Source organism: Leucoraja erinacea, chromosome 28, assembly GCF_028641065.1.
Source record: "Leucoraja erinacea ecotype New England chromosome 28, Leri_hhj_1, whole genome shotgun sequence".
Lineage (NCBI taxonomy): Eukaryota > Metazoa > Chordata > Chondrichthyes > Rajiformes > Rajidae > Leucoraja > Leucoraja erinaceus.
This window is the reverse complement of record NC_073404.1, coordinates 26,691,903-26,719,847: the sequence shown is the minus strand read 5'-3', so window position 1 is coordinate 26,719,847 and position 27,945 is coordinate 26,691,903. Positions and strand designations below refer to the sequence as shown.

The following is a 27,945-nucleotide window of genomic DNA, read 5'->3' as shown; positions in this document are numbered from 1 at the left end:
TTTCTCTCCATTCATGCTGCTTTTCTCCTAGCTCCTGCTGTCTTTTGTTTTCCTTCTGTGTTTAGTGAATCAAGACAAAGCTCTTAAACAAGGAATAGGTGGGAGGGAATGCAAAGCGGATAACATTTTTAGGGATTTGAAGGAGATGTTTAGTCCACCTTGGGAGCTGGCTTCTCCTACAGAAGGTAATGCAGCACAGCCTCCAAGCTGTCTGCCGGAACTGGCTGGTATTATACGTTACCTAAACCTGGGTAACTGGGGGTTACTTTTACTGCCCATAGTTGTTGATCATTCAATTTGTTTTTAATCATTAAAATCAAACGCTGTAATTCAATAAATAGCATGCAAGTTTTTTAATCAGGGAATGACATTTCTTAAAATTCTGCTATGTGAAAAATAATTTCAGCTTTTTAAAAGTTTGGTTTTAATTTTTTATATTGTTACATAAACAATATTAAAAATTGAAACCAAACTTTTAAAAAGCTGAAATTATTTTTTATATTGTTACATAAACAATATTAAAAATTGAAACCAAACTTTTAAAAAGCTGAAACTAAAATATTTCTTGCATTATACCTTTTTTTTGCATCTGAATGCTGAGATTTCAGCAAAACATGCAATATGACTTGTTAATGATTTTCTGCTGCACACTCAGTAAAAGTCTGTACGTGTGTAGCAACCTCAATTTTCTGAATCCTTGATGATTGCTGTTAGAAGATGAAATGGGTTCACGCTTCAAGTATCTTTTGAAGAAATTTCTCCCGACCTTCCTCGGGAGCTTGTTTTTTGAAATTCTGCCACTTGGTGCCAGACTGTAAGGCCATTGATGTGTATTCAGTAATGTCAGATTTATCCACTGATATTTCAGCGTTGATTTTCACAAGGTAGGGAATTGGGATAGTAAAGGATCTGCTTATATTTTAAAAATCAATAATTTCTTCCATGAATTGTATCCATGGAGCAAATTACCAAGCAAATTACTACCAGTGATTTTTTTTCAATTAAAAAAAAAACCTTTACAACTGTGGCCATTAAAAAAAACTAACCTCTGCTATACTTATTTTGAAAGATGTTTAATATAAAATATGTATATATTATCTAACTAGCTGAATCAAAGTTCCTTCTGAAAATGATGCTAAGGTTACTATACTGTTTCAGTATATTTTGACTTTAAAATATATAATCCATATCATAAAAGTACGTAGGTGCTTGTATACTGTAACGCTTATGTGCCATTAGCTTTTGTTCCTAAAAATAACAAAAAGGTAATATTTGCAATTGGATTCAACCTTTCAACAATTATAAAATTGGCTTATTAGAGGACAATTCAGATTTTTGTATTAAACATTGATTTGCAGAAAATGCAGGTAAAATTAATACTAGCTCAGATGCATTTATCAGTTTGTTACTTGACCAGTTCATTGGAGCAATGTGACATACTTATGTGTTTATTCTTAACAGCACCTGTCTAAACTGGTTGCTCTCCCCACTACCAAACTGGTCATGTGGACCGAAACGTCAGTGGTAACCATAAGGTACTATTGACGTTTCTGCTTGTGCAGGTGGGGTGATTGGGCAGAAGAGGGGGCAGCAATAATTGGGATTAAATAAATAACTTGCAAGTGTTGCAGACATGAATAAACTGACCTTTTTATCATAAAGTTAGAAGGGAGTAAAGTGATTACAATTCACTGCATCTGGTGTTGCTTGCATCGGAGTGGAAGGGGGAAATCCATATATCTATAGTTGGGGGTTAAAGATAAGTGGTGTACATTTTCGAAAGTAAAATATACTTGTGGTTTCTTGTTTGAGGCAGTCTTTTGCCCTCTGATTTGAACCTGGCCCAGGTGAAAGCAGTGCCAGGCCTCTCTCAGTCCCACAAGAAGTAAGCCATCCCTTTATGTCATTCAGAACAGCTGAAAGATGTTTCAGGCATAGGGAAATATCATTGGTGCAAGTGGTATGTTTAGGCCATATTGCATTTGTGAGGTGTGAAATGATAAATGTATGAAAATGCATTTTGACGCCTACAAAAACTAGATCTGATTTATAATATTGGTTACTTGCTGCTGTTACTGCTGTAATTATGGTGGAAAACAAAAATAACATCTTGTAATCATTTTGTATTTGTTTCATATTTGTATTTGGGGGAATATGTCAGTTTTTAATGTGCTCTGTGCTTATTTGATAATTACTTACCCTCATTTTACTACAGTGTTTGCTGCCAAATGGCAAGGTGGGTACCAATCTGTTCATCATTGAGCTCAAAATTGTTACAGAACATTCAGAACTATGTTTTTGAGTTATAATTCTGTGAAAGAGGTTGGAGTCATAGAACAGCACAAGAACAACCCCTTCGGTCCACAATGTCTGTGCTGAACATGATGCCAATGGCATCACTTCAGATTCACATTTATTGTCACGTGTACCAATTAAGGTACAGTGATATTTGCGTTACCATGCAGCCATACAATTAAAAGAATACAACGCAATTAAAACGAATGATAGAACTTAACATAAACATCCACCACAGTGATCACTGTGATGGAAGGCAATCAAGTCCAGTCACTCTTCCTCCTTTTTGTTCACCCGTGTTTGGGGCCTTGACCTTCCGCAGTCGCCACTACGGACGGCCCGATTGTACAGGCCCTCTCGTCGGGATGATCGAAGCTCCGATGTCGGGACTCCATACCTTGCATATCTATATGCCTCTCCCCAAGTCTTTTAAATGTCACTAATGTATCTACTTCAACCACCACCAGGCACTCACCACCCTCTGCGTGAAAACAAAATTTACCATGCACATCTCCTCTCACCTTAATGCTATGCTCTCTGATGTTTATTTTTCTATCCTCGGATAAATATTTTGACTCTACCCTAACCATGTCTCTCATAATTTTATATACTTCTATCGGGTTTCTCTGCAACCTCCAGCATTAGTTAATAAACCAGTGCTGTCAAATGGCACTTAACAATACGTGTCCAATTTGACAGGACCTATCACCTCAGAGCTCATCAGACCCTTGGTTCAACATAGGTCGAAGGTGAAGTAAATGCAACTGCCGTCAGCATATACTTTGGTATTGGTGAATTTAATGGGCACTGTTAGGAAAACAGTCCAATTGTTGGAATCACATCCTGTACATCCTGTCCCATAGGTCAGTCATCCCAGCCTCAGAAGACCTCTGTAGGAATTCCTCATGGCCGTTTCGGAGGCTGGGTATTCTGTAGTGAGTGACTCGCCTCCTGACACCTTTTCAGCCAGTTGCTGAATGCTGCCCTGACTTGGAAATATATTCTTCATCATGGCTGAATCTAAATCTTAGGACCCTATAACCAACCATGTGGTTGAAATATCTTCAGAAGAACAATCATCCTAACCTGATGAAGATACTATTTGTTCCATGGTGAATAAGAACATGTTCTAGAGGGTATTACAACTGTTTGGTATTTATTCACTTTTTGGAATCTGGACTTTAGGAAAAGGCCATCCCAAAATGCCCTCTTTTTCAGAGCCAACCTTTTGAAATTTCAAAAGGTTGGCTCTGGAAAAGAGGGCATTTTGGGATGGCCTTTTCCTAAAGTCCAGATTCCAAAAAGTGAATAAATACCAAACAGTTGTAATACCCTCTAGAACATGTTCTTATTCACCATGGAACAAATAGTATCTTCATCAGGTTAGGATGATTTTTATACACATGTGGTTGTGCCTACATTATCTAATTATATCACTTTATTTCTTAACACAATCTCTGTAAATGTTTTTTATATACTTATGAGTCTCCAAAATAGTTCAAAATCTTCAGCACATTGCATAAAACAAACATATTTCTATTATCTTGTTTTTCACATTGATGAATATTAACCTGACTTAAACTTCAGGATTTTAATACCCCCTATGATTCTTGTGGTGGGAAGACCAATTAGTTTCATTTTCCTTCAAGAATATAAACAAGGAACCATGAAAATATGTGAATAAGCAGAAGAAACCTTGTGTAGGAAAAATATATGATAATAGCAGCTGAATCTCACTATATGTTGAAATAATTTCTGGCGTAATCCTTCCACCCAGAAAACTGTCCTCATTCTGTCCTGACCTCACCATGAATCCTCGTCCCATGACCTGATCTGGATAATCCTTAATATACTGGAATCCAGCTGCGTGGTCAGTGTTGGTTTACTAGCAGCATAGTGAGATGGCCCTTTTGCTGACAGCAAATCTACTGTGGAACTTTGCAGGCTATTAAAGCTGAAATTTAGTTTTTATAAGTTAATTTAAAAAAAAGCCCTGGCATTATCAAAAATTCACAGCTAAAAACATAAATGTATGTTTTGTTAGTTTCAAAATCATGTAATTCTACTTTCTGTCTCCTAATTCTTTGCTCCTTAATTCATATTGAAACCAACTGGTTATCAGATCCTGGTCTGGTTTGACCCGAGTTTGAATCTGAGTTTGTGATTCAGCTAGACTCCTTGGGGACACCGGAGGCAGAGACAACTGACTGATTCTGTTTCCTGAATGTCAATAAATCTTTGACATCCACCTCTTGTGAGGATATCTATGAGTTATTGCAGTTCAAACAGATGCACGTCACTGATTCCTAATAGAACTATCTGCAGTATCCTAATTGTTTGTTACTATAAGCAATATAAAACTTTATTTTTAGTTGGAGTATTATTAATGAGGATGTTAGAGTTATAGTTTGGTTCCCTATCTTTTCAATCTACCATAATAATCAACAGCGATTACTTTTATCCTGTTACCATTTATATCAGATGAGAATTAAAATCTGACCAATTTAAAATCTATCTTAATATGTTGAGTTGTTCCTTTCAGCTAAATCACTGGCAATTTTATTCAGTTTCTGAAATATGTAAATTAATAACAGTTCTGAGCTCTTTGAAATTAGTTTCAGTAGTAATCATCTCTTGTAGTAAGCTTGTTATAGTTTAGGCCAGTTAATAGAGCGTTTTTCTAACTTTGAATGATCAAATTTAATGATAAATATGTAGTATGGAATGTTTCAGCTTATAGATATAATTGCCTACATAGAATATTTGGCATGTTACTTTTTAATTATAGTTGCGATGATTTTGTTTATTAGTATTGCATTTTATTTTCATTTGCAAAATAGAATAGAAATTGCAGTTGGTGATACTGGAGGATGAATATAATCATTAAAAGGTCATTCCACTGTATGCTATTTTACATGTATGAAGAGATGGATCACAATAAATAGGCTCTTGTTTTAAGGATTTTGCTACATATGACCTCTGCATGTGCTGTTGCTGTGATTTTGGTGCCAACATGAAGGCAAGCGAAAAAAATTACGACTTCTGGTGCCTTCGAAATTGATGCAATGAAGTACTTGTCATGATTTCATTGCGCCTTAACCATATAACAATTACAGCACTGAAACACGCCATCTCGGCCCTACAAGTCCGTGCCGAACAATTATTTTCCCTTAGTCCCACCTGCCTGCACTCATACCATAACCCTCCATTCCCTTCTCATCCATATGCCTATCCAATTTATTTTTAAATGATACCAACGAACCTGCCTCCACCACTTCCACTGGAAGCTCATTCCACACCGCTACCACTCTCTGAGTAAAGAAGTTCCCCCTCATGTTACCCCTTCTGTCCCTTAATTCTGAAATCATGTCCTCTTGTTTGAATCTTCCCTATTCTCAAAGGGAAAAGCTTGTCCACATCAACTCTGTCTATCCCTCTCATCATTTTAAAGACCTCTATCAAGTCCCCCCTTAACCTTCTGCGCTCCAGAGAATAAAGACCTAACTTATTCAACCTTTCTCTGTAACTTAGTTGTTGAAACCCAGGCAACATTCTAGTAAATCTCTTCTGTACTTTCTGTATTTTGTTGACATCCTTCCTATAATTGGGCAACCAGAATTGTACTCCATACTCCAGATTTGGTCTCACCAATGCCTTGTACAATTTTAACATTACTTCCCAGCTTCTATACTCAATGCTCTGATTTATAAAGGTTAGCACACCAAAAGCTTTCTTTACCACCCTGTCTATATGAGATTCCACCTTCAAGGAACTATGCACGGTTATGCCCAGATCCCTCTGTTCAACTGCATTCTTCAATTCCCTACCATTTACCATGTATGTCCTATTTTGATTTGTCCTGCCAAGGCGTAGCACCTCACATTTATCAGCATTAAACTCCATCTGCCATCTTTCAGCCCATTCTTCCAAATGGCCTACATCACTCTGTAGACTGGAAATTCTCTTCATTATCCACAACACCCCCTATCTTGGTATCATCTGCATACTTACTAATCCAATTTACCACACCTTCATCCAGATCATTGATGTACATGACAAACAACAAAGGACCCAACACAGATCCCTGAGGCACCCCACTAGTCACCTGCCTCCAACCCGACAAACAACCATCCACCATTACCCTCTGGCTTCTCCCATTCAGCCACTGTTGAATCCATCTTGCTACTCCTGCATTTATACCCAACAGTTGAACCTTTTTAACCAACCTTCCATGAGGAACCTTGTCAAAGGCCTTACTAAAGTCCATATTGACAACATTCACTGCTTTACCCTCGTCAATTTCCCTAGTAACCTCTTCAAAAAATTCAAGAAGATTAGTCAAACATGACCTTCCAGGCACAAATCCATGTTGACTGTTCCTAATCAGACCCTGTTTATCCAGATGCTTATATATATTATCTCTAAGTATCTTTTCCATTAATTTGCCCACCACTGAAGTCAAACTAACAGGTCTATAATTGCTAGGTTTACTCTTAGAACCCTTTTTAAACAATGGAACAACATGCGCAGTACGCCAATCCTGGCCTTCTCAAACCAAATGCTATGTGATCAAGCAGTTGTGATGAAGCTCTTTGAATGCTAACTTTTTTATTTCTATAATTGTATCAAAATAGCAGACAGCCAGGAAGTCAAAGCCTCAAGTCCCTCCATAAATAGGCAGGCCAGCCTTGAGACAGAACGAGCTTCCAAGGACTTTATTGACTTCCTCAAGGGCTTCCGCAGGCCTGGGCAAGATATACTGAAACAATGTAGGGGATTTATTGAAGCTATGCAGCATAAAAAGGTAAGATTTGAAAGAAGTTTGTTGCAGTTATGCCCAACTGAGGACGAGAGATTTAAAAAAATCTCTATACATTTGAAAGTTGCACAATGCATTGAGACCTAAAGATAAACCTGACACTTGAAATATTCATAGTTTTTAATTAAAATTGACCCATCATATTTATGTCTGGTAATATTTACAAAAGCAAATGTTCTATTAAGTTTCCCTTTGAGTTAAACATTGGCATATTTTCTATCTTAACTATTATCGCTGGAAATTACTATCATACTCCAGTAAGGTCTTGTAGACCTACGTGAAGAAGTTTGTCCTGCTTTCTGTTCTAAATGTTGCGAGTTATGTCTTCTATAGACTCTGCATAAAGTATATTTCTGCTACTCCTTAATTTTTTGAAGGTCTTATCAGGTCTTGTTTCTAATTTGCCAGCCAAATTACTTGGTCAAAATCTGTCTGTAGTTAACTGCAGTAATGAAAAGAGCTGTGTAGTCTCTGCTCACAATGAAAGTCTTTCAAGTTTAGTTTCATTTTAGTGAATCTCAGCTACAATGTCCTTTCAGGCAGGATTTTGTTCTCACGATGATGTCAGCAGTGGCTACCATGTCTCAGTTAGTAAATTTGTGATAGAGCCAAAGGATTAAGATATCAGGATATTGTGTGAATTCCTGACTCGGGTTCAAACTACGAGGAGGTGCAGGACTAGTTGCACTAGTTAACAAATACACACTTTTGAAACAGGAGCTGCCTAACATTTAGCGCAAGCCATTTACTCAATTGACTGGCAAAATAGTAATTAAATTAAGAAGAAAAAAAATAATAGTCCCCCTCCATGCCCTTTATATTGACCAGTGATCACCCCGTACACTAACACTATTTTTTACCAAAACCAATTAACTAACAAACCTGTACGTCTTTGGAGTGTGGGAGGAAACGTTCATGGGGTGAATGTACAAACTCCGTGCAGAAACACCCGAGATCAGAATCAAACCCGGGTCTCTGACGCTGTAAGGCATCAACTCTACCACAATAACACTGCTGTCCTGCTTCATAAACAGTCTTGCATATTGGCAAAAACCATTCACACTCAGGCTTTTGTCTCCTTCGCTTCGCTCCACTTTCAGTCACCCTGATTTCACACTAACTGGCTCCCAATGTTTTGGAAATGTTTCCATTCCCTGTAAAATATCTCAGAACCGTGTCTATGCCTTTTGGCTATAATCCCAAGTTTTCCTCCGACATTTTGATTGTATCATTGCCTCAGCAATGGATGTTTAGGATGTTTTACCACAGATAAAACACTACGGAAATGCAATTAAAACATTTTTTTTTAAATCCTATTGTCGGATTTTGTTGCAACAACAAAATAAATCAAATCTACACTTGCTGCTGGTCTTGAACTGAATTTGTTGCATTACAACTTTTCTCAGGAATTGAACATTGAGGAGCAGTCGGAGTATGTCCAGGACTTCTATCAAAACATGGTCGACCGATTGCAGTCACACTCCAGTTTTAAAGGTACCTTGCTTAGGACGGAATTTTTTTAATGAAGTAACTCACATAAGATTAACTTGTAGGTGCATGGCAGATGAAGTTTAATGCGGATAAATGTGAGGTTATCCACTTTGGTAGCAAAAACAGGAAGGCAGATTACTATCTAAATGGCGTCAAGTTGGGAAAAGGGGAAGTACAACAGGATCTGGGGGTCCTTGTACATCAGTCTATGAAAGTAAGCATGCAGGTACAGCAGGCAGTGAAGAAAGCGAATGGCATGTTCGCCTTTATAACAAGAGGAATCGAATATAGGAGCAAAGAGGTCCTTCTGCAGGTGAACAGAGCCCTAGTGAGACCACACCTGGAGTATTGTGTGCAGTTTTGGTCCCCTAATTTGAGGAAGGACATTCTTGTTATTGAGGGATTGCAGCGTAGGTTTACAAGGTTAATTCCCGGGATGGAGGGACTGTCATATGCTGAGAGAATGGAGCAGCTGGGCTTGTACACACTGGAATTTAGAAGGATGAGAGGAGGTCTCATTGAAACATATAAGAGTCTTCAGGGTTTGGACACGCTAGAGGCAGGATACATGTTCCCGATGTTGGGGAAGTCCAGAACCAAGGGCCACAGTTTAAGAATAAGGAGTAAGCCATTTAGAACGGAGACGAGGAAACACTTTTTCTCACAGAGGGTGGTGAGTCTGTGGAATTCTCTGCCTCAGACGGCAGTGGAAGCAGGTTCCCTGGATGCTTTCAAGAGAGAGCTAGATGGGGCTCTTAAAAATAGTGGAGTCGGGGGATATGGGGAGAAGGCAGGAACGGGATACTAATTGGGGATGATCAGCCATGAAGGGTCGTATGGCCTACTCCTGCACCTATTGTAACTTTTCAAAAACAATTTCTAACTTGATTTAGACTATTCCTAACGACAGAATTGTATATTGTTCCAATCCATCATGGTTTCAATTTTCTTTTTAAATTTCATATCTCTGGTTGTAATTTTACCTTTTCTGACTACTCAACCCTTTCACCAGCAGAATGGACTGCCTATTAGTTTATAACCTTTGTTGCTTGGGGTGATTACATTTCAGTCGGCCTGTCAATTGCAAATACAGGCACCTTTCATTTTACGTAGTGGTTACATGCTGGAAAAGTAGCACGTACTTTTAAAAACTAGTAAATTAAACCTATATACGACTACACTGTCAACGGCAAATTTGAGTGTGTTATTCCAAGAGTGCCAGAGTGTAAACCAAGCTTTATTATTAAGTGAATGAGCAGGTTTTTTAAAAACGCATAACTTAAACATGTGTAATATGCGAGCTGCCAAACCTGGATTTGTTTAATGAAATTGAGAGAGTCAAAAGTGACAGGTAGTCACTGCCTGTGTTGAAACATACTCTGGACTAATTGAGGAGCCAATATTTCACACAGTAGGTTATCCTGAATTGGGGGAGTGGGTGTCTCAAAATAAAGGGTTGACCATTCTGGATGGAATAAAGAAATTTCTTCTTCCATAAGATAGTGAATCATTGGAATTCTATACCTAATTGCCCTTGTAACCCATCCAATAAATTTACCGCCTTATGCATACACAAGCACACATTATTTCAACAGGACAGGAAAAGGCAGTCGTGATTCACAAGCCAACAAAACCTATCTCCATTAACCAAGTGATCTAAGGTGAGATAGCTAGAGATCTCACAGCTGCATCTTCGTTCAGTGTTGCATACAAACCTCTTCAAGAAGTCTATGGAGGCTCAAGACCGGTGGATTTTTTCTTCAAACATTTAAGGAGACCAGAAATATGGGGTTAGTGCTGGTAACTGGCACTGAGTTAAAAGGTCGGCCGTATCTCTTTCAATGCCAGAGCAGGCATGAAAGGCCAAATGTCTAGACTTGCTACCTTTTTGTTTCACTCTCTAGCAGATATCGAACATTTAGTTGACTAGGTTTTCATTACCTGCACTATATTACTCTGTTAGTAAAACCGATATTCATTTTTAACAGCCTTTTCAACTTGTCCCCTTCATACTTTTCAAGTGTTTCTGCGCTGTCTTCAAAATTCTTTTGTCATTTAAAAAAATAAAATAGAATTTGCGTATTAATTCTGTCCTTACAACAAAAAGTAATTCTGACAGATTTTATCTGGCTGATTGTTGAATTTTTAAACCGGAATATTTCAGTTTTGATACTTTGTCTCTTAAATGAACACAGCTGGAGTGGTAACAGCATGTGGTAACTGCACAAGAGATTTACATGTGGTCTCATTGTTTTCCGATGTAAGGGGTAACTATTCATTGATCGTATCATTTGGTCACATCTAGAAAGGTATTGCAATGCTGAACAAGAGTGCAGTTAAGTGATCTCTATCCCCCATAGCTTGGATTGCTTGGTTAATGCAGATTGACTCTTTCTTTATGAATCATAATTATTTTTGAGACTTCATGGGATGTTGCATCTGTGGATTTGTATCCCAGGTAGTAAACCTGTGGAGAGCATACAAGGAAAAACTAATTTATCCTGAGACAGTGTGATTATTTCAATATTTGAAAAACAAAATCAAAATGCATCTGATATCTTTGCCTAAGATCCTCTAAATTTCAGTTTCATCCTTCCACTTTGGCAGGTGAAATTTTATTCCTTAATTCTACTATCTGCTCTTATTTCAAAATAGGTAATGATTATCGATGATTTCTTCGCAGTGTGTCGGTTGATGATTGATTTTTAAGTAGAAGGATTTAGATACGCTGTTTCTTAAGTGTTCAGCCTAAAAATGCAAAATGATTATTTTAAATGTGTGCAACAATTATTTTGTCGATACTTGCAGCAAAATCACAGGATGTGCTTTAATTTTTATATGCAAAACATTCACATTTAAATAATTTATCTTTCTAATACTTTCTGTGACCTCCATTTTTCTCATGATTAAAACAAAAATACTTTGCTCTCTGGATGTTCTTATAAAATTAACAATTGATATTTTAGGTTCTCCTGAAGGGATAGAAAAGATCATGGACCAGATTGAAAACTATATCATGACACGACTCTACAAAACTGTGTTTTGCCCAGAGACTACTGACGACGAGAAGAAAGATCTTGCAGTTCAGAAACGAATTCGGTGAGAATATTTCCTTCAGTTGGATTTTTTTTCGAGTAACGCTCGAGATAAAACTCTTGGGAGGGGTAGCATTTAAAAATTAAATAAATGCATCAGGAATTTTGGCTCCAAATCTTTACTCTGAAAACCATTTCAAATATTAATCAAATGTTGTGTTAAAATACTTACAGATGTGTCTGAAAATTACCTTTTGCTATTTTGAGCTTGTATCGCATAGTACACTTAAAGTTAAGTCTTGTTCAAGTTACTATGTAATATATCTCATTGAAAGTAACCTCCAGAATCTCCACTTTTGTGGCTGAAAAACATAAATATTTTAAGTTTCTCCTTGTGTCAGTCCCATAATATTGCAGAACATTTGTTGCTAAGAAATCAGTGGCCATCACCCTGATTCTCTCATTTTATTCCAGTGTGATCCAATCTATAACATTCGCAGGAGTTATAAGAGCAGTGTTAGGCTATTTGGCCCATCAAGTTCACTCCACCATTCAGTCATGGCTGATCTAACTTTTCTTATCAACCCTATTCTCCCCATAACCTTTTACACCCTTACTAATCAAGAATCTGTCAATCTCCGCCTTAAAAATATCCATTGACTTAGCCTCCACAGTGAATCTGTGGCGATGAATTCCACAGATTCACCACCCTCTGACTAAAGAATTCCTCCTCATATTTTTCAAGGTCTTGAAGAGATAGTTAGTTGGAGTATAGTCGGCAGCCCTGAGTAACTTCAGTAAAGGATTATCCAAAAATTTTCAGAATTCAAGTCTCTGACATCCTTAGGAGGACATTTGGTAGGGCAAAGGTTATTGGAGAGAAAGCAGGAGAATAGGGTTGAGAGGAAGAGATAGATCAGCCATGATTGAATGGCGGTGTAGACTTGATGGGCCAAATGCCTAATTCTGCTCCTAGACCTTATATATGTAAGGTTCTGTAATTCTAAGCTGACAACTTTTTTTACTCCAGGGCATTGCATTGGGTGACACTTGAAATGCTGTGTGTTCCAGTAAATGAGGAAATCCATGAGGTTTACGAATTAGTTGTCAGAGCAATCACTGGTTAGTGTTGTAGATTTTTTTAAATTGTGATTAATGCCTGTAAAAATTCTTTCAGGATTATTGGAACTTGCTTTACAAAATTAAATTGTTTAAACCTACATCAAAACCAATATACGTTTGTTGTTTTTTTCTTTTGGTATCAGAATCCAACATTGACAAATAGAAAATAGTGGCATGAATTGACCGTTTGGCATTTCAATTTTGCTCATGGCTGATCTTCCAGCCACAATACCATATAACTGCTTTCTCATTGTATTCCTTGATGCCATTTTTGTCTAAACATCTATCTACAGTTACCTGTAGTACAGAACAGTTGCATTCCTTAAAAAACTATCCATACAATGAACACTGAATTCTTGGTATCCCAAGAAAGTCTCATTTATTTTAACTGTTTGTTGTTTCAATCCAGTCCAGGACATCACCTCCAATTCCATATGTTTATATTTTTTACAAACTAAATTCTTATCAGGAGCTTTATCAAAAACCTTCTGAAAAAGGAAATACACCAAACCCATATGTTCTCATATCTATTCTACCAGTTACATCCTCAAAAACAAAACCACTGTAGGTTTGTCAAACGCAATTTCCCTTCATAAACAAACACAGGCTTTATCTGTTCCTGTTGATATATTATTTAACTGTCATGTTACAATTTCAAACTTCCTATTTTACATTGTACATTTGGGCTAGCTGGTCTGTAGTTTTCCTTTTTTTTTTAATCTCTTTTAATCGTGGAGTTACATTTGGCATTGTTCTATAATCTAGACAATTTTGGTAGATAACAACCAATGCATTTGCTATTATCAACACTCCCTCCTTTATTATTCTTGAATGCAAAATTTCAATTCCAAGGGATTTGTTGGCTTTCAATCCCATTAATTTATCTTGCCACTCCTCGTACTAATTTCTTAGAAGTCATCCTTTTCATCAGAATCTGGTTTCTATTGCAACTGGGGAAGTTATTTGAATCCTCTTCTGTAAGCAGAACAAAAGGAAAAAGGGGACCCTTCATCAGGACTGGAAAACAAGTGTATTTTAAGTTGTGGAGAAGATGGGGAAGGGGTGGTTAAAACAAAGGGAATATCTCTGATCAGCTTAAATATTGTGGATTCATGTGATAACTAGAAGCATGTTATACTTTATCTGTGTTAAGTGTTGCACCTAGCATTGGCCCGGGCCATGCTATTGGTGGGAGGAATACATCTTTGAATTGTCATTCTTCCAGACAATGATTTCACCTTTCAATGCATTTTAGGCTTTTTATTTTTCATATTTCAGTTATCTTAAATGCAATTTTATGTTTCAGTGCTCTGCAAACTGTTCTAAAAAAAAAAGTAAAATATAAATGCTTTTTATGTCGTCGTTTTCAATGTGGCTGGTTCACCTGCTTGATACAAGAGTTCTCTTAAAGTTGATACCCGGACAGCAGTGGTTATCAGACGTTAAACCTACAGCATCTTGTATTTTTAGAACTTTTCTTTAATGTCAGCACTTCATGGCTTCACTCAGGATGGCAAAATCCAAGCCATTGTGTGAGATTTGACAGCAGCAAATCTTTGAACGTGTGTGTATACATTAAGTTAGCTTTTTTTTTTAATGGTAGAAAGTAAAGTTATGATACCTTGATATTGTAAATGTGATTTTCTGAATTTTCATACAGCTGTAATTGAAATGGATTCAAGGCGTGTTCCACGTGAAAAGTTGACCTGCATCACTAAATGCAGCAAACAGATTTTCAATGCCATAAAGATCACAAAGAATGAACCTGCTTCTGCAGATGACTTCCTACCCACACTAATCTACATTGTGTTAAAGGCGAATCCTCCTCGCTTACAGTCAAACATCCAGTATATTACACGATTCTGCAATCCAAGCCGACTGATGACTGGTGAAGATGGGTATTACTTCACAAATTTAGTAAGTGTTGTGATAAATTTAAAATGCTTTTAAAGCAGCCAGCATGTTGGACTATATTCAAGGCTAAGTTAGGGCGGTACAGTGGCCTAGCGGTAGAGTTGCTGCCTTGCAGTGCCAGAGACCCGTAGTCTGGGTGCTGTCTGTACGGAGTTGCTTATATTTAAATATGTACAAGTAAAATGAAAGGTTATTATGTATTTGAGCAGTTATTTGGTGATCTGTGCATCTTGGGTAAAATGAATCTTTAGCAGTTTGTACATATAAAACTATAGCTCTCCAATGTAACTGTTCAATAATAATAATGGACGTGTAAATAAGATATGAAATTTGGTATGTCTCTGCATTCTAAATGGATGATTGAGGATCAGAATGTAAATTGTGCTTACCTTCTGATCCGTTGGTAGCCGTGTGCCGTTGTAAATCAGTTTTAAAGAGAGGGTTCATGTGATATGCATTCTAATCCTTGGTTCCTGCTCTGATTCTCAGTAATAATAGCATCTGAGTTTCATGTACTAGTTCTTTAAGTGTAGGAGTAAACCTCATTATCAGCTAAAAAAAATGGGTTAAGAAATGTTGAGAATAATAAGTTTATGATGAACATTTTTACGATGTTTGTGAATGTACCAGTGCATCAAATGCATTTGAGGTAGAAATCTGGCTGTAATTAATTATTAGTTTGAATACTTCAGTATTTACATTTATTGACATTGTTTAAGTATTACTTAATGGGTTTTAACATGAGCTTTTACAGACAATGAAATAACTATACAATAGTACTGATAATTTTGAAATGTCCTTCTTGGTTGCAGTGTTGTGCAGTTGCCTTCATTGAAAAGCTGGATGCTCAGTCTTTGAATTTAACGGAAGAAGACTTTGATCGTTACATGTCTGGCCAATCATCACCTAAGAAGCATGACTCTGAGGAATGGTCTCCTGAAGAGTGCGCAGGAATGAAACAAATGTACAAGAACTTAAATCTTATTTCACAGTTGAATGATAGGCAGCAAAGAATAATTTCAACGGCCAAGCAGCTTGAAAAAGACTTAATTGACTGGAGCGAAGGTGTGACCAAAGAGGTTGAAGATATTATTGAGAAATACCCACTTGATATCAAACCCAAGGGCCAGTCAGTGGTGGCAATTGATTCTGACAATGTAGAGAACGACAAGCTTCCGCCACCAATCCAGCCGCAGATGTTTCTTGGCTGAAAGAATTAAAACTCTTAAAGACGAGCAAACTCTGTGTTAAGGTTTGTTCATTTGTAAACTACATATCGGCTGAGAATTTGGAACTTAAATGTCTTTCTATGTCAATGCTTGAGCTGTTTTTTTTACAAAATACTGTAGTTCCAAAAATTGTAATCGGTACTTTTGAAGTAAAATATGAACGGAAAATGCTGCAAACATGCAGCCAGTCAGATAGCACCCGTGGAGTTTGCAACTTGTACTACTTACTAGCTGAACATTTTCAGCACCGTGTAATTATTTCTAATACCCAGTTACTGGAGTATTTAGTTTGTTCCTTCTTTTAAAACTAGAAACTATGTTTTATACTTTCGATGTTCTCTGCAACATTATTTTCTTAATGCCTTCATTGAGAATAATTATATTCAGGGATTCTTGTTTAAAGTATCTGAAGAAGTGAAATTCTGTTTAATAATGTGGTTGAGATTTTCACCAGATTTTCAGTGCTCTCACAGTTTACAGATTGTAATTATATATTAAAAACCAGTAGCATTACTATTTTGGCTGTCTTATCTTGGACATAGATTTGTTACAAGATTTTACCCATTGCAGTATAGATGAATTTTTATTTTATCCATTGCGGCTTAGATAGATAATTTGGTCATACAGGTTTCCCAGAGCACCATCAAAACTTTAAAGGAGTAATGACAACGTTTTTAGGAGTTCATTTTTCCCCTCTAGTATTAAATAATTAAAACTGAATTATCACATTGGCCAAATGCCCTTTTACCGTCCTCTATTTTTAAAATTTAAGCAATGATATACGGATGACTTGGTGAGAGGTTATTCTGATGTGACCCGGTAGAACCACTTTGTAAATCTTATACTTGTAGTTAGGTATTCAGTTAGTAAATGGGCCATCTGCAACTATTTATCCTCAATGTGGCTGAAAGAGATTGAAATTCAAACAACAATCAGATCTTGACAAAATATATGCTATTATTTTAACTTTGAATATGCCCTAACTATTTTTGGTTGCTAAATTCTTTTAATTACATAACCTTTTTCATAATTTGGAAAACTGATTTAAATCATCCGAATGCTTGTGTGTACTTGTTTTTTTAACCCCAGCTCAAATGTTTGAAGAAGCAAACACACACTTACTGTATGTGTTAATACGCTTAATGTTAATGGCACTTGCTATTTACCATTCAGAATGTCTTGCATTCAGAATGTCTTGCATTCAAATGTAAAATATATGGGCAGCTAATGAATTGTTCCATCACATTAATTTTATGACTCTACAATTAACGACTTAACAAGAACTATTCTGAGATTGCATCTCTACTGGCAGTGGTTAAGCTAGATTTGCATTACATAAATAGGGCGATTCCTTTGGCAGTTCAAAACTTCATTTGCTCGAAGGGTATAAAACGCATCATTGAAATATGTCCTTCTATTTTCTTTTCCAGTCTTGAGTTGAGTTGGTTGCTGTAACTTGAAGTAGTTTAGAACTTCACAGTTGGCTTCAGTACTCTGCCCAAAGGAGGCAACACGCCAACCAATTTTCAAACTATTGATAAGTGTATTTGTGACTATCTGGCTCCCTTTGCTGACAAATAACATATGGATTCTTAAAGCACACAAACTTGCCACCTTTGTGAATTACTATAGATTGGTACACTTGAATTTGTGACAGTTATAATTGTTCACAACACTTCATCTAACTTTCATGTACTGGTTATTTGTACATTTTATTAAAATTCCTTCCTGAGTTTCTTGTCTGCCTTGTCAAGCATGCAGATAATATTCTTGTCAAAAACCAAAGCAACCTTGTCTATTTTCTTTCCTCCTTCAGAGAAATCAGTGTAGCTGTACAAACATTTTAAAGAAAGTTCATTTTGTATTTAAGATGTGTTTTTTGTGAATCCTTGTAAAGTAGGTTAAGCACTATTGTATGCAATTGCACTAATTAGTGCACTGTGTTATGTTAGTGGGTGCACAAAATCGCTTAATGCAATTAGTCCATTCTTCCTGTTAAAAGTCATACATAAACAAATAAGATGTTTTTTAAATGTTGCAGGAAATAAGAACTGCTGTGAAAGCAAACTACAGCCCTCCATAATGTTTGGGGCAAAGACCCGTCATTTATTTATTTGCCTCTACTCCACAATTTGAGATTTGTAATAGAAAAAAACACATGTGGTTAAAGTGCACATTGTGAGATTAAAAAAAAAAGAGGCCATTTTTATACATTTTGGAAATGTATAAAAATTACAGCAGTGTTTTTACATTTCCCCCCCCCCCCCCCATTTCAGGGCACCATAATGTTTGACACATAGCAATGTAATTGAAATGAAAGTAGTCATGTTTAGTATTTTGTTGCATATCCCTTGCATGCAATGACTGCTTGAAGTCTGCAATTCATGTATATCACCAGTTGTTGGGTGTCTTCTCTGGTGATGCTCTGCCAGGCCTGCATTGCAGCCATCTTTAGCTTATGCTTGTTTTGGGGGCTAACCCCCTTCGGTTTCTTCTTCAGCATATAAAAGCCATGCCCAATTGGGTTCAGATCGGGTGATTGACTTGGCCGCTCGTGAAGTGACCATTTTTTAGCTTGGAAAAACTCCTTTGTTGCTTTAGGATCATGTTTGGGATCATTGTCTTGCTGTAGAATGAACCACCGGCCAATGAGTTTTGAGACATTTGTTTGAACTTGAGCAGATAGGATATGTTTATAAACTTCAGAATTCATTATGCTACTACCATCAGCAGTTGTATCATCAATGAAGATAAGTGAGCCAGTACCTTCAGCAGTCATACATGCCCACGCCATAACATCCCCACCACCGTGTTTCACAGATGAGGTGGTATGCTTTGGATCTTGGGCAGTTATTTGTCTCCTCCATACTTTGCTCTTGCCATCACTCTAATATAGGTTAATCTTCGTCTCATCTGTCCACAAGACCTGTTTCCAGAATTGTGGTTGCTCTTTTAAGTACTTGGCAAACTAACCTGGCTATCCAATTTTTGCGGCTAACCAGTGGTTTGCATCTTGCTGTGTAGCCTCTGTATTTCTGTTCATAAAGTCTTCTGCGGACAGTGGTCATTGGCAAATCCACACCTGACTCCTGAAGAGTGTTTCTGTTCTGTCGGACAAGTGTTTGGGGATTTTTCTATTATAGAGAGAATTCTTCTGTCGTCAGCTGTGGAGGTCTTCCTTGGCCTGCCAGTTCCTTTACGATTAGTAAGCTCACCAGTGCTCTCTTTCTTCTTAATGATGTTCCAAACAGTTGATTTTGGTAAGCCTAAGGTTTGGCTGATGTCTCTAACTGTTTTATTCTTGTTTCTCAGTCTGACTTCTTTGACTTTCATTGGCACAACTTTGGTCCTCGTGTTGATAAACAGCAATAAAAGTTTCCAAAGATGATGGAAAGACTGGAGGAAAGACTAGGTGCTGAGAGCTCTCTTATACCTGCATTAAGGAGGCATTTAAACACACCTGAGCAACTACAAACGCCTGTTTAGCCATGTGTCCTAAACATTATGGTGCCCTGAAATGGGGGGTACTATGTATAAACACAGCTGTAATTTCTACATGGTGAAACAAATGTATAAAATGGCCTTGAATAAAATCTGACAATGTGCACTTTAACCACATGTGATTTTTCTCTATTACAAATCTCATATTGTGGAGTACAGAGGCAAATAAATAAATGATGGGTCTTTGTCCCAAACATTATTGAGGGTACGGTATTTCTAATGGGTTGTATAGAATTTAACACATCATAAACCCTAATTTTATTGATTTGTCAAGACATGTTCATACTATTGTGCATGCTTTAAATAATTCAGTAAACTAACTACTGAATTGCATTAGACTTTACTAACTTGGCTGCCTAAGCATTAAAATCAATATAAGAATGGTCTAGTGTGAGACCAGGACATTTATCAGATCAGGCAGAGTAACTACCATGTACACAGCTTGATTGGAGTAATTAATCAAACTATTTATTTTGAGCTCTTGAAGTTTAAGCTTGTGAAAGTAAAGGACAATGCTCTTGGTTTGTGAAGTCATAGAGAATCATGCAGTATGGAAACAGGCCCCTCGGCCCAACTTGCCCATGCTGACCACGATACCCCATCTACACACGTCCCACCTGCCCACGCATTATTTTATTTCCCCACATCAAACATCTTTCCGGCGGCTGTCACTGTACTCAACAACGTACCTCGGTGACTGCCAATCACCATCCCCCCCCCCTCCCCCCCCCGGACACTTATTATTTTTTTATTCAAATCGTTTGCTATGTCGCTCTTCAAGGGAGATGCTAAATGCATTTCGTTGTCTCTACTGTACACTGACAATGACAATTAAAATTGAATCTGAGTCTGAATCTGAAGCAAGGGGCTGTATCTGAATGTCTGACTATTGAATAGTTAAAAAGTGGTAAATTAGTTTTAAATCATCTAAATTTGGTCCCCAACTAAATATACAACGATCGGTTTGGAGCAAAAAGATGTGCACTTATTGCAGAAGCATTTCTTGGTGATTCACTTGGTCCATGCTGCCTGCATGGGACTGCAATTGGAATGCATGCCAGAAATATTCAAGTTGAAAATCATGAAATGGACTGTTCTTGAAATCCTTTGAATTTATTTTTAACGTGCACAATGCATAAATAATCTAAATATGGATAAAGTTTGCATTCTAACATAAATATGAATTTCATTTATTTTTCAGAATTTTGGAGCGAATTAATAATTTTGGTTTTGGCTACCTTTGATTTCACAAGAAAGAAATAATTTATCATAAACCCATGTTGCTGGGCATATTTCCCCTCAGTGGAACGACATTTAAAGCTTTCAATGACTTGAGATTGAGTTTAATTTTAGTGGAAAGGAGGTAGAAAGGTAAGCATTAGGTCACTTAAAAAGGTCACAAATGGTCACAAAAAATGATGGGAAGATGCCTCTTCTACATTAATACAGAACTGGAGACGCCTGCAATTGTAACACTCACTTTTTCACCTGTGCGAATCAATCAGGAGGTATTGAAACAAATTGCAATGGTTAGAATTATTTAAACTTGCTGGCATGTCAGCTAATGTTTTAACAAGACTGCAATACTCTCTTCCGGTGAGCTAATATACTGCATGTATTGAACAGAGAGTAGATAGCACAGAGGGAACCAGGAAATGTTTACATTCACAATTTGGCCTCTGGTTCATCCAACACTCCAAAGTGAAGTTGACTTAGTTGTTCAATGGCTTGAATGAGGAGATTGAAAACAAATTAATTCCTCGGTTTATCAAAGAAGAATCTTTAAAAACTGGTAAACTGGTACAATTGAAGTTTGTATTGTTTCTGCGGATTTTTATTGTATAGTAAAAGTCAATGATGTGAATAGGAATATCTTGTCATCATATTGAACATGCTCTTTATTTTAATTACACCTTGTATAAGTGTAGCTGCATTAACCGTATGACTCTGTGGTGAATTCACTTTTGGTGTCTAAATGAGTTTTGAATGATTAAGCAATGACATTTGCTTAAATGATTATATACTACAGACTGCACTTTGATTTTAATATGTATAATAACTTTGGTTTTATGTAATTGTGGAAATGTTGGGTACAATGTAATCTTTGGATCCTGTTCAAAATAATATGGCATTTCCTGAGCAAAATATTAAAAGATGTTTGAGAAATGCACGTGACTTTGTACAGCATATCATTCATCTTAGTTTTAGTTTGCAGCACAGAATTAGGTCCTGCGGTCCACTGAGTCTAGGCCGACCATTGATCACCTTTATACTTTAGAGATACAGTGCGGAAATAGTTCCTTCAGCCCACCGAATCTGCGTCACCCAGCGATCACCCCGTACACTAACACTATCCTACAATCTTGGGTCAATTTACCATTTTTTACCGAAGCCAATTAACCTACAAACTTGTATGTCTTTGGTGTGAGGGGGCAAACCAGAGCACCAGGAGAAAACCCACGCGGTCACAGGGAGAACTGATAACCTCCGTACAGACAGCACCCGTAGACAGGATTGAACCTGGGTCTCTGGCGCCATAAGGCAGCAGCTCTACCGCTGCGCCACGCTGCTGACTGCTCACACTAGTTCGATAAAAGAATCACTACAAATTAAAATAACCATTGTCTCCATACACAGGGGCATCTACTCCCCACACATTAGGGGCATATTTGGAGGCCAATCAGTTTACTAATCTGCTGTCTATCGGTTGTGTCGACTGTACCCAAGGTCAAGATCAAACTCAAGTCTCTGGCGCAGTGAGCCAGCCCTTCCCTCAATCTTGAATTAACAATCGGGTCTATTGCCTGTAATGACCACAATTGTTTTTTGATATCAATATCCTTGAAAGTTCACAACTTCTAATGCATTCAAGCTTACATTTCCCAGTACACTTTCCCAAAGTGATCCCCTCAATCAATCTCACAAGATGAGGTGCTTTGCATATGCCCCATATGAGTTCTTAAAACTCTTTTAGTTAAAGTTGTCACGAGAATGAGCTTCATGTTCGCACAGTTGGGCTTATAGGACTTGATATTGCAAAATAGGGCAGCACGGTGGCACAGCAGTAAAGTTGCTACTTTACAGCACTTGCAGCGCCGGTGACCCGGGTTCGATCCAGACTGCAGGTGCTGTATCTATTGAGTTTGTACTTTCTCCCCGTGACGTGCGCGGGTTTTCTCCGAGATCTTCGGTTTCCTCCCACAATCCAAATACGTACAGGTTTGTAGATTAATTGGCTTGGTAGAGACGTGAATTGTCCCTAGAGTGTGTGTGTGGGATAGAGTTAATGTGCGGAAATTGCCGGTCGGCATGGACTCAGTGAGCCGAAGGGCCTGTTTCTGCACTGTATCTCTAAACTAAAAAACTAAAATAAAGCTTTTCACCGTACCTTGGTATGCGTGACAATAATAAACCTAAACCTAGTCAAGATCCAAATCCTGTAGTTATCTTAATAACTTAAAATCCATGCTATTTCCTTTAACTTTGTTTTAACAGCTAAACTTTCTATTGCCTTAACATCAGAGCAGTTTACACGATTGTACCAGTTGTCTACTAATTAAAGGTAACATTGTAGTTTAGTTTTTTTTAAATTCCTAAATCCACGAGGTTGCATCTAAATTTATGATTTAGGTTTGGAAATAAGAAAATATTTCTTAAGTTATTTGCCAACAACTTTGCTGCCTTATTCGGTTGAATCTATCTAACGAGTGGACCTTCAGTTGCCTGATAACAGCTGGTGTGCCTAAATCTGGAGGTAGGCATTTTCAAACTTATGTACATCTTGCCCGATGGGAGAGGGGTGAAGAGGGAGTTACTTGCGTGGGACAGGTTCTAGATTATGCTGGCGGCTTTGCTGAGACAGCGTGAAGTGTAGATGGAGTCAGTAGAAGGAAGGTTGGTTTATGGGATGGTCAGGACTACGTCCACAAACCTCTCCAATTTATTGCACTCGAAACGATCTCCTTTCTGTACTCTGTCTCATCATTATTATTTAGTCAGAGGGTGGCGAATCTGTGGAATACTTTGGCACAGACGGCTGTGGAGGCCAAGTCAATGGATATTTTTAAAGCAGAGATAGACAGATTCTTGATTAATACCGGTGTCTGGGGTTATGGGGCGAAGGCAGGAGAATGGGGTTTGGAGGGAAAGTTTGATCAGCCTTGATTGACGGGCGGAGTAGACATGATGGGCCGAATGGCCTAATTCTGCTCATATAACATGATTATTCAATATCTCTTGCTGTTACGCTGCTGAGGAAAATATATACTGGATTTCTCATTTTTATTTAACATGCCCCTTTTATTTAAATTGCCTGTCAATTGTAATTTCTGGGGTGTATTTTATAAACACTCCCGTTTCACCTTGAACAATTCAGTTAAATGATCTTGGTCTGCTGCACTAAATAAGATATCATCTTCAACCTCTTTATGTAACGGGTTCTTTACTATCATTTCTACTTTATCTGCATGTTCCCAGGGACAGTAGATGCCTTTTAACAATCAGGTTGGCAGAACCATACCAGACACCATGGGAAAATGACATACGATGAGACAATCTTCCAAAGAGAGCCCCATTGAGCAGCAAAGTGGGCTTTTGCATATTTAGTGAGATATATATGCTACATCTGTCAAACGTTGGAAAATAAATTCAGGAAGGGAAATCCTGAAGGGCATATTTATGTAGAAAATTCTGAACATTTTCATTTTTAAAGCTCCCTTGTCCTTCAGTTAATATGTAGAACCAAAGAACTGCAGGTGCGGGCTTATACCAAAGATAGACACAAAGTGCTGGAGTAACTCAGTGGGTCAGGCAGCATCTCTGGAGAAAAAGGGTGGCTGATGTTTCAGATCGGATCTGCAGAAGGGTATCGACCCGTAACATCACCCAACCCTTTTGTCTCCAGAGATGTTGCCTGACCCGCTGAATTACTCCAGCACTTTATGTCTATCCTTGTTAATAGTTGTGTTCCATTGGGAAAAAAATACAGTTTGAATCCAGCAATGATGTAGAAATAATGTAGAAAAATTACACAGAGCTATTAACAGGATAGCCTTCATTGCACATTCAGTAAAATGCCACCTTGATGTCATTGCAAGAACTCTCACTTCACCTTTGAAATTCAGCTCCTTTGTCGATGTTTGTACAAACACTGTAATGGTGTTTGGGTCCGTGTGGACTTAGTGAAATCTTAGGATAGCAATTGTGAGTAGGTTATTGAAAGCACTGTCAAGTGCATCTTCCATCATCTTGCTGGACTTTTTTGACAGGTTACAGCTGATAAATGTCTGCACTATAGCTTTATTGAAACAAATTGGCAATATCTTTCTTCTGACTGATGGAGTAGAGGGGAGATATAGCTGGTAGAAAGAGATGAGGGGAAGGGGTGGGACAGGTGAAGTTTGCAGATGACACCAAATTTGGCAGAGATGTGGACAGTGAGGAAGGTTGTTAAAGGACACAGTGAGCTATAGATCAGTTACTGGTATGGGCAGAGAAATGGCAGATGGAGTTTAATCTGAGCAATTGTGAGGTGTTGCACTTTGGGAGGTCAAATGTAAGGGTGAAGTATACAGTTCATGGGAAGACCCTTAACAGCATTGATGTACACAGAGATCTTTTGGTGCAAGTCCATATCTCCCTGAATGTGGCAGCACGAGTAGATGAAGTGGATAAAAAGATGTATGGTACACCTGCCTTCATCGGTCGGGTATTAAGTATAAGAGTCTGGCAGTCATGCTGCAGCTTTATAGGACTAGGGCTACCGACTGGAGACACAGAGTTACTCTATCACTTTGTGTCTACCAGAATGCTACCTGCATAAGAGGGTATTAGCTGTAAGGCCAGGTCGGACAAACATGGATTGTTTTCTCTGGAGCATCGGAAAGGGGAAACCTAATAGAAGGATATAAAATTGTGGAAGGCATAGATAGGGGAGACAATCACAATGGTCCCAGGGCGGCAATATCCAAGCATAAAAGGCAGAGCTTTAATGTCAGAGGGGGAAGGTTTAAAGGAGATGTGTGGAACAAGATTTTTACATAGAGAGTGGTGGGTGTCTTGAACCCTCTGGGACTGGTGGTGTTGGTTGCAGATACCATAGTAGAGGCATTAAAGAGGCTTTTAGATAGGCACATGCAGTTCCTATTTTATACAAAAGGTGGCAGTATGCATATTAATTCAAACTTAGCTACTTTTTATCAACAACTTTTTTACACCAACACACCCAAGGTTGGGGACACATTACCTACCTTGTGATATAATAATCAAGCACTAAATCTAAACGAATGAATGTTCTAATTTATTCTCTTGTGTTATCCATTAGTTAAGCATGATTAATAAACATACATGTCACGGTAGAGGTGATGATATACCATGCAAGAGTGTAATATCACACAAAACGTGTTGGCCACAGAGATATGCAGGGAATGGAGGGATATGCATCATATGCAGGCAGATGAGATTGGTTTAGCGTGAAATCATGTTTGACACAGACGTTGTGGGCCGAAGGGCCTGTACCTGTGCTGCACTGTTGGTTGTATGTTTTGTACTACTATATAAGTTTTAGTTTAGAGATCCAGTGCGTAAACAGGCCCTTCGGTCCACTGAATCCACGTCAACCATCGATCACACGCACACCAGTTCTATGTTATCCCACTTTTGCATCCTATACACTCGGGGCAATTTACAGAAGCTATTTAACCTACAACCCTGAATGTCTTTGGAATGTGGGAGGAAACTAGATAAAACCCATGTGGTCAGAGGGAGAGCATACAAACTCCACACAGGCAGCATCAATAGTCAGGATCGAACCGTGGTCTCTGGCGCTGTGCGCTCCACCACTGCCCTACACATTGAAACATGCTTTAAAAATGGATGGGAGGATTTGTGAAAGTCAGATTTTCATAAGTCTGGCATATACACCCTGGGAAGCCCCTGTATTAACACAATGTAAATAGGTGCTCAAAAATTTGAGTTTGAGTCTGAAGCAAGCCTGTGTGGGCAGACTCATTACTAAACATTTTGATCTAACGAAGACTAACTATGATCAATGCCCTTATGATCTTGAATAGCATAGCAGAAAAAAGTGAAATATATTTCAGAGGATATGATTACATTTCAAGGATATGCATGGGGTAGGTTTTTTACATAGAGACTGGTCAGTGTCTGAAACACGCTGCCACAAATGGTAGCAGATATGATAGTGGCATTTAAGAAGCTTTTAGAAAGGAACATGCAGTGTTAGACTGCACCTTAATGCTGTCTCCAATCCAGGTTGCCCAGAAAAATAATCATGTTGCTGGGCAGCATGGGGAAGAGCCTCTGGGACTAAGTCCCATCATCAGGTGTTCAAGTTGTGAGGAAAGAGACGATTGAATTATCAGGAGTATTAGGTGTACAAAATCATGAGATCGGTTAAATGCGCAGAGTCTCTTGCCTGGAGTGGGGAATTAGAGGACTAGAGAGCATAAGGTTAAATGAGAAATATTTTATAGGGATTGGAGGGGTAACATGTTCACACAAATGGTGGTGGGTGAATGGAACGAGTTGCCAGAAGATAGCTGAGGCAGGAACTATCACGACATTTAAGAAGATAAATGTCGTGATATGATACGGGTACATGGATAGGACAAGTTTAGAGGGATATGGGTCAAACACAGGCAAGTGGGGCTAATGTAGATGGGACATGTTGGACGGTGTGGGCAATTTGGGCTGAAGGGCCTGTTCCAAACACTGTGTGACTCTAGGAGCCACCTGGGATGTCATCATTGAGGCATTTAAAGTAGAAGCCAAATAGTAAAAAATATTTATTTTTTTAAGAAGAGTAAGGCTGTTTGTAAATCTATTTAAAACATTCAGAGACACAAAAAAAAGCAAATATTTTAAACCACAAAATATTTTAAATGAAATCCATGTACAGTTTTATGAGCAAGAGCGGGACATTTATTAAAATTTTGCAGCAGCATTAAACATAATGAAATATTAATATATCAAGCTTCAATTAGAGATGGGTTTCATCGACAGGTCACAATCTGTTCGAATTGGCAGCAACATTTGGAGTCATAGAGTCATACGGCCTGAGAACAGGCCCTTAGGTCCAACTTGTCCACACCGGCCAAAATGTCCCATCTACACTAGTTCCACCTACCTGCGTTTGGCCCTTATCCCTCTAAACCTGTCATATCTATGTACCTGTTTACATGTTTCTTAAACATTGTGATAGTCCATGCCTTAACTACCTCCACTGGCAGCTTGTTCCATACACCGACCACCCTTTGCGTGATAAAGTTACCCCCTCAGATTCTTTTTCCACAATAACCATCAGTACGGGAGCACCTCAAGGCTGTGTGCTCAGCCCCCTGCTCTACTCACTCTATACTCACGGCCGTGTAGCCGGACACAGTGCAAACTCCATCTTCACGTTCGCTGACGACACCACCGTTGTTGGACGAATTACAGATAATGATGAGTCAGAGTATAGAAGTGAGATCGATCGACTGAGCAAATGGTGCCAGCACAACAACCTGGCACTCAATGTCAG

The 27,945-nt window shown here is 38.2% G+C and overlaps 1 protein-coding gene across 3 annotated transcripts in view; it reads left to right on the top strand.

Moving 5' to 3' along the window:
• rabgef1 (RAB guanine nucleotide exchange factor (GEF) 1) overlaps positions 1 to 21,574 on the top strand; it is a 30,174-nt gene extending 8,600 nt beyond the window's left edge. For 2 of the 3 annotated variants that reach the window (XM_055658083.1, XM_055658084.1), the window contains 7 exons: positions 6,930 to 7,099; positions 8,521 to 8,608; positions 11,572 to 11,704; positions 12,671 to 12,762; positions 14,423 to 14,679; positions 15,489 to 15,928; positions 20,608 to 21,574. In XM_055658083.1, coding sequence (XP_055514058.1) covers positions 6,930 to 7,099; positions 8,521 to 8,608; positions 11,572 to 11,704; positions 12,671 to 12,762; positions 14,423 to 14,679; positions 15,489 to 15,887 — 1,139 coding nt within the window. In that variant the 3' untranslated portion in view covers positions 15,888 to 15,928; positions 20,608 to 21,574. The remainder of the gene's footprint in view (positions 1 to 6,929; positions 7,100 to 8,520; positions 8,609 to 11,571; positions 11,705 to 12,670; positions 12,763 to 14,422; positions 14,680 to 15,488; positions 15,929 to 20,607) is intronic. The other variant, XM_055658082.1, reaches the window with a different exon arrangement.
• The last annotated feature ends 6,371 nt before the right edge of the window (positions 21,575 to 27,945 follow it).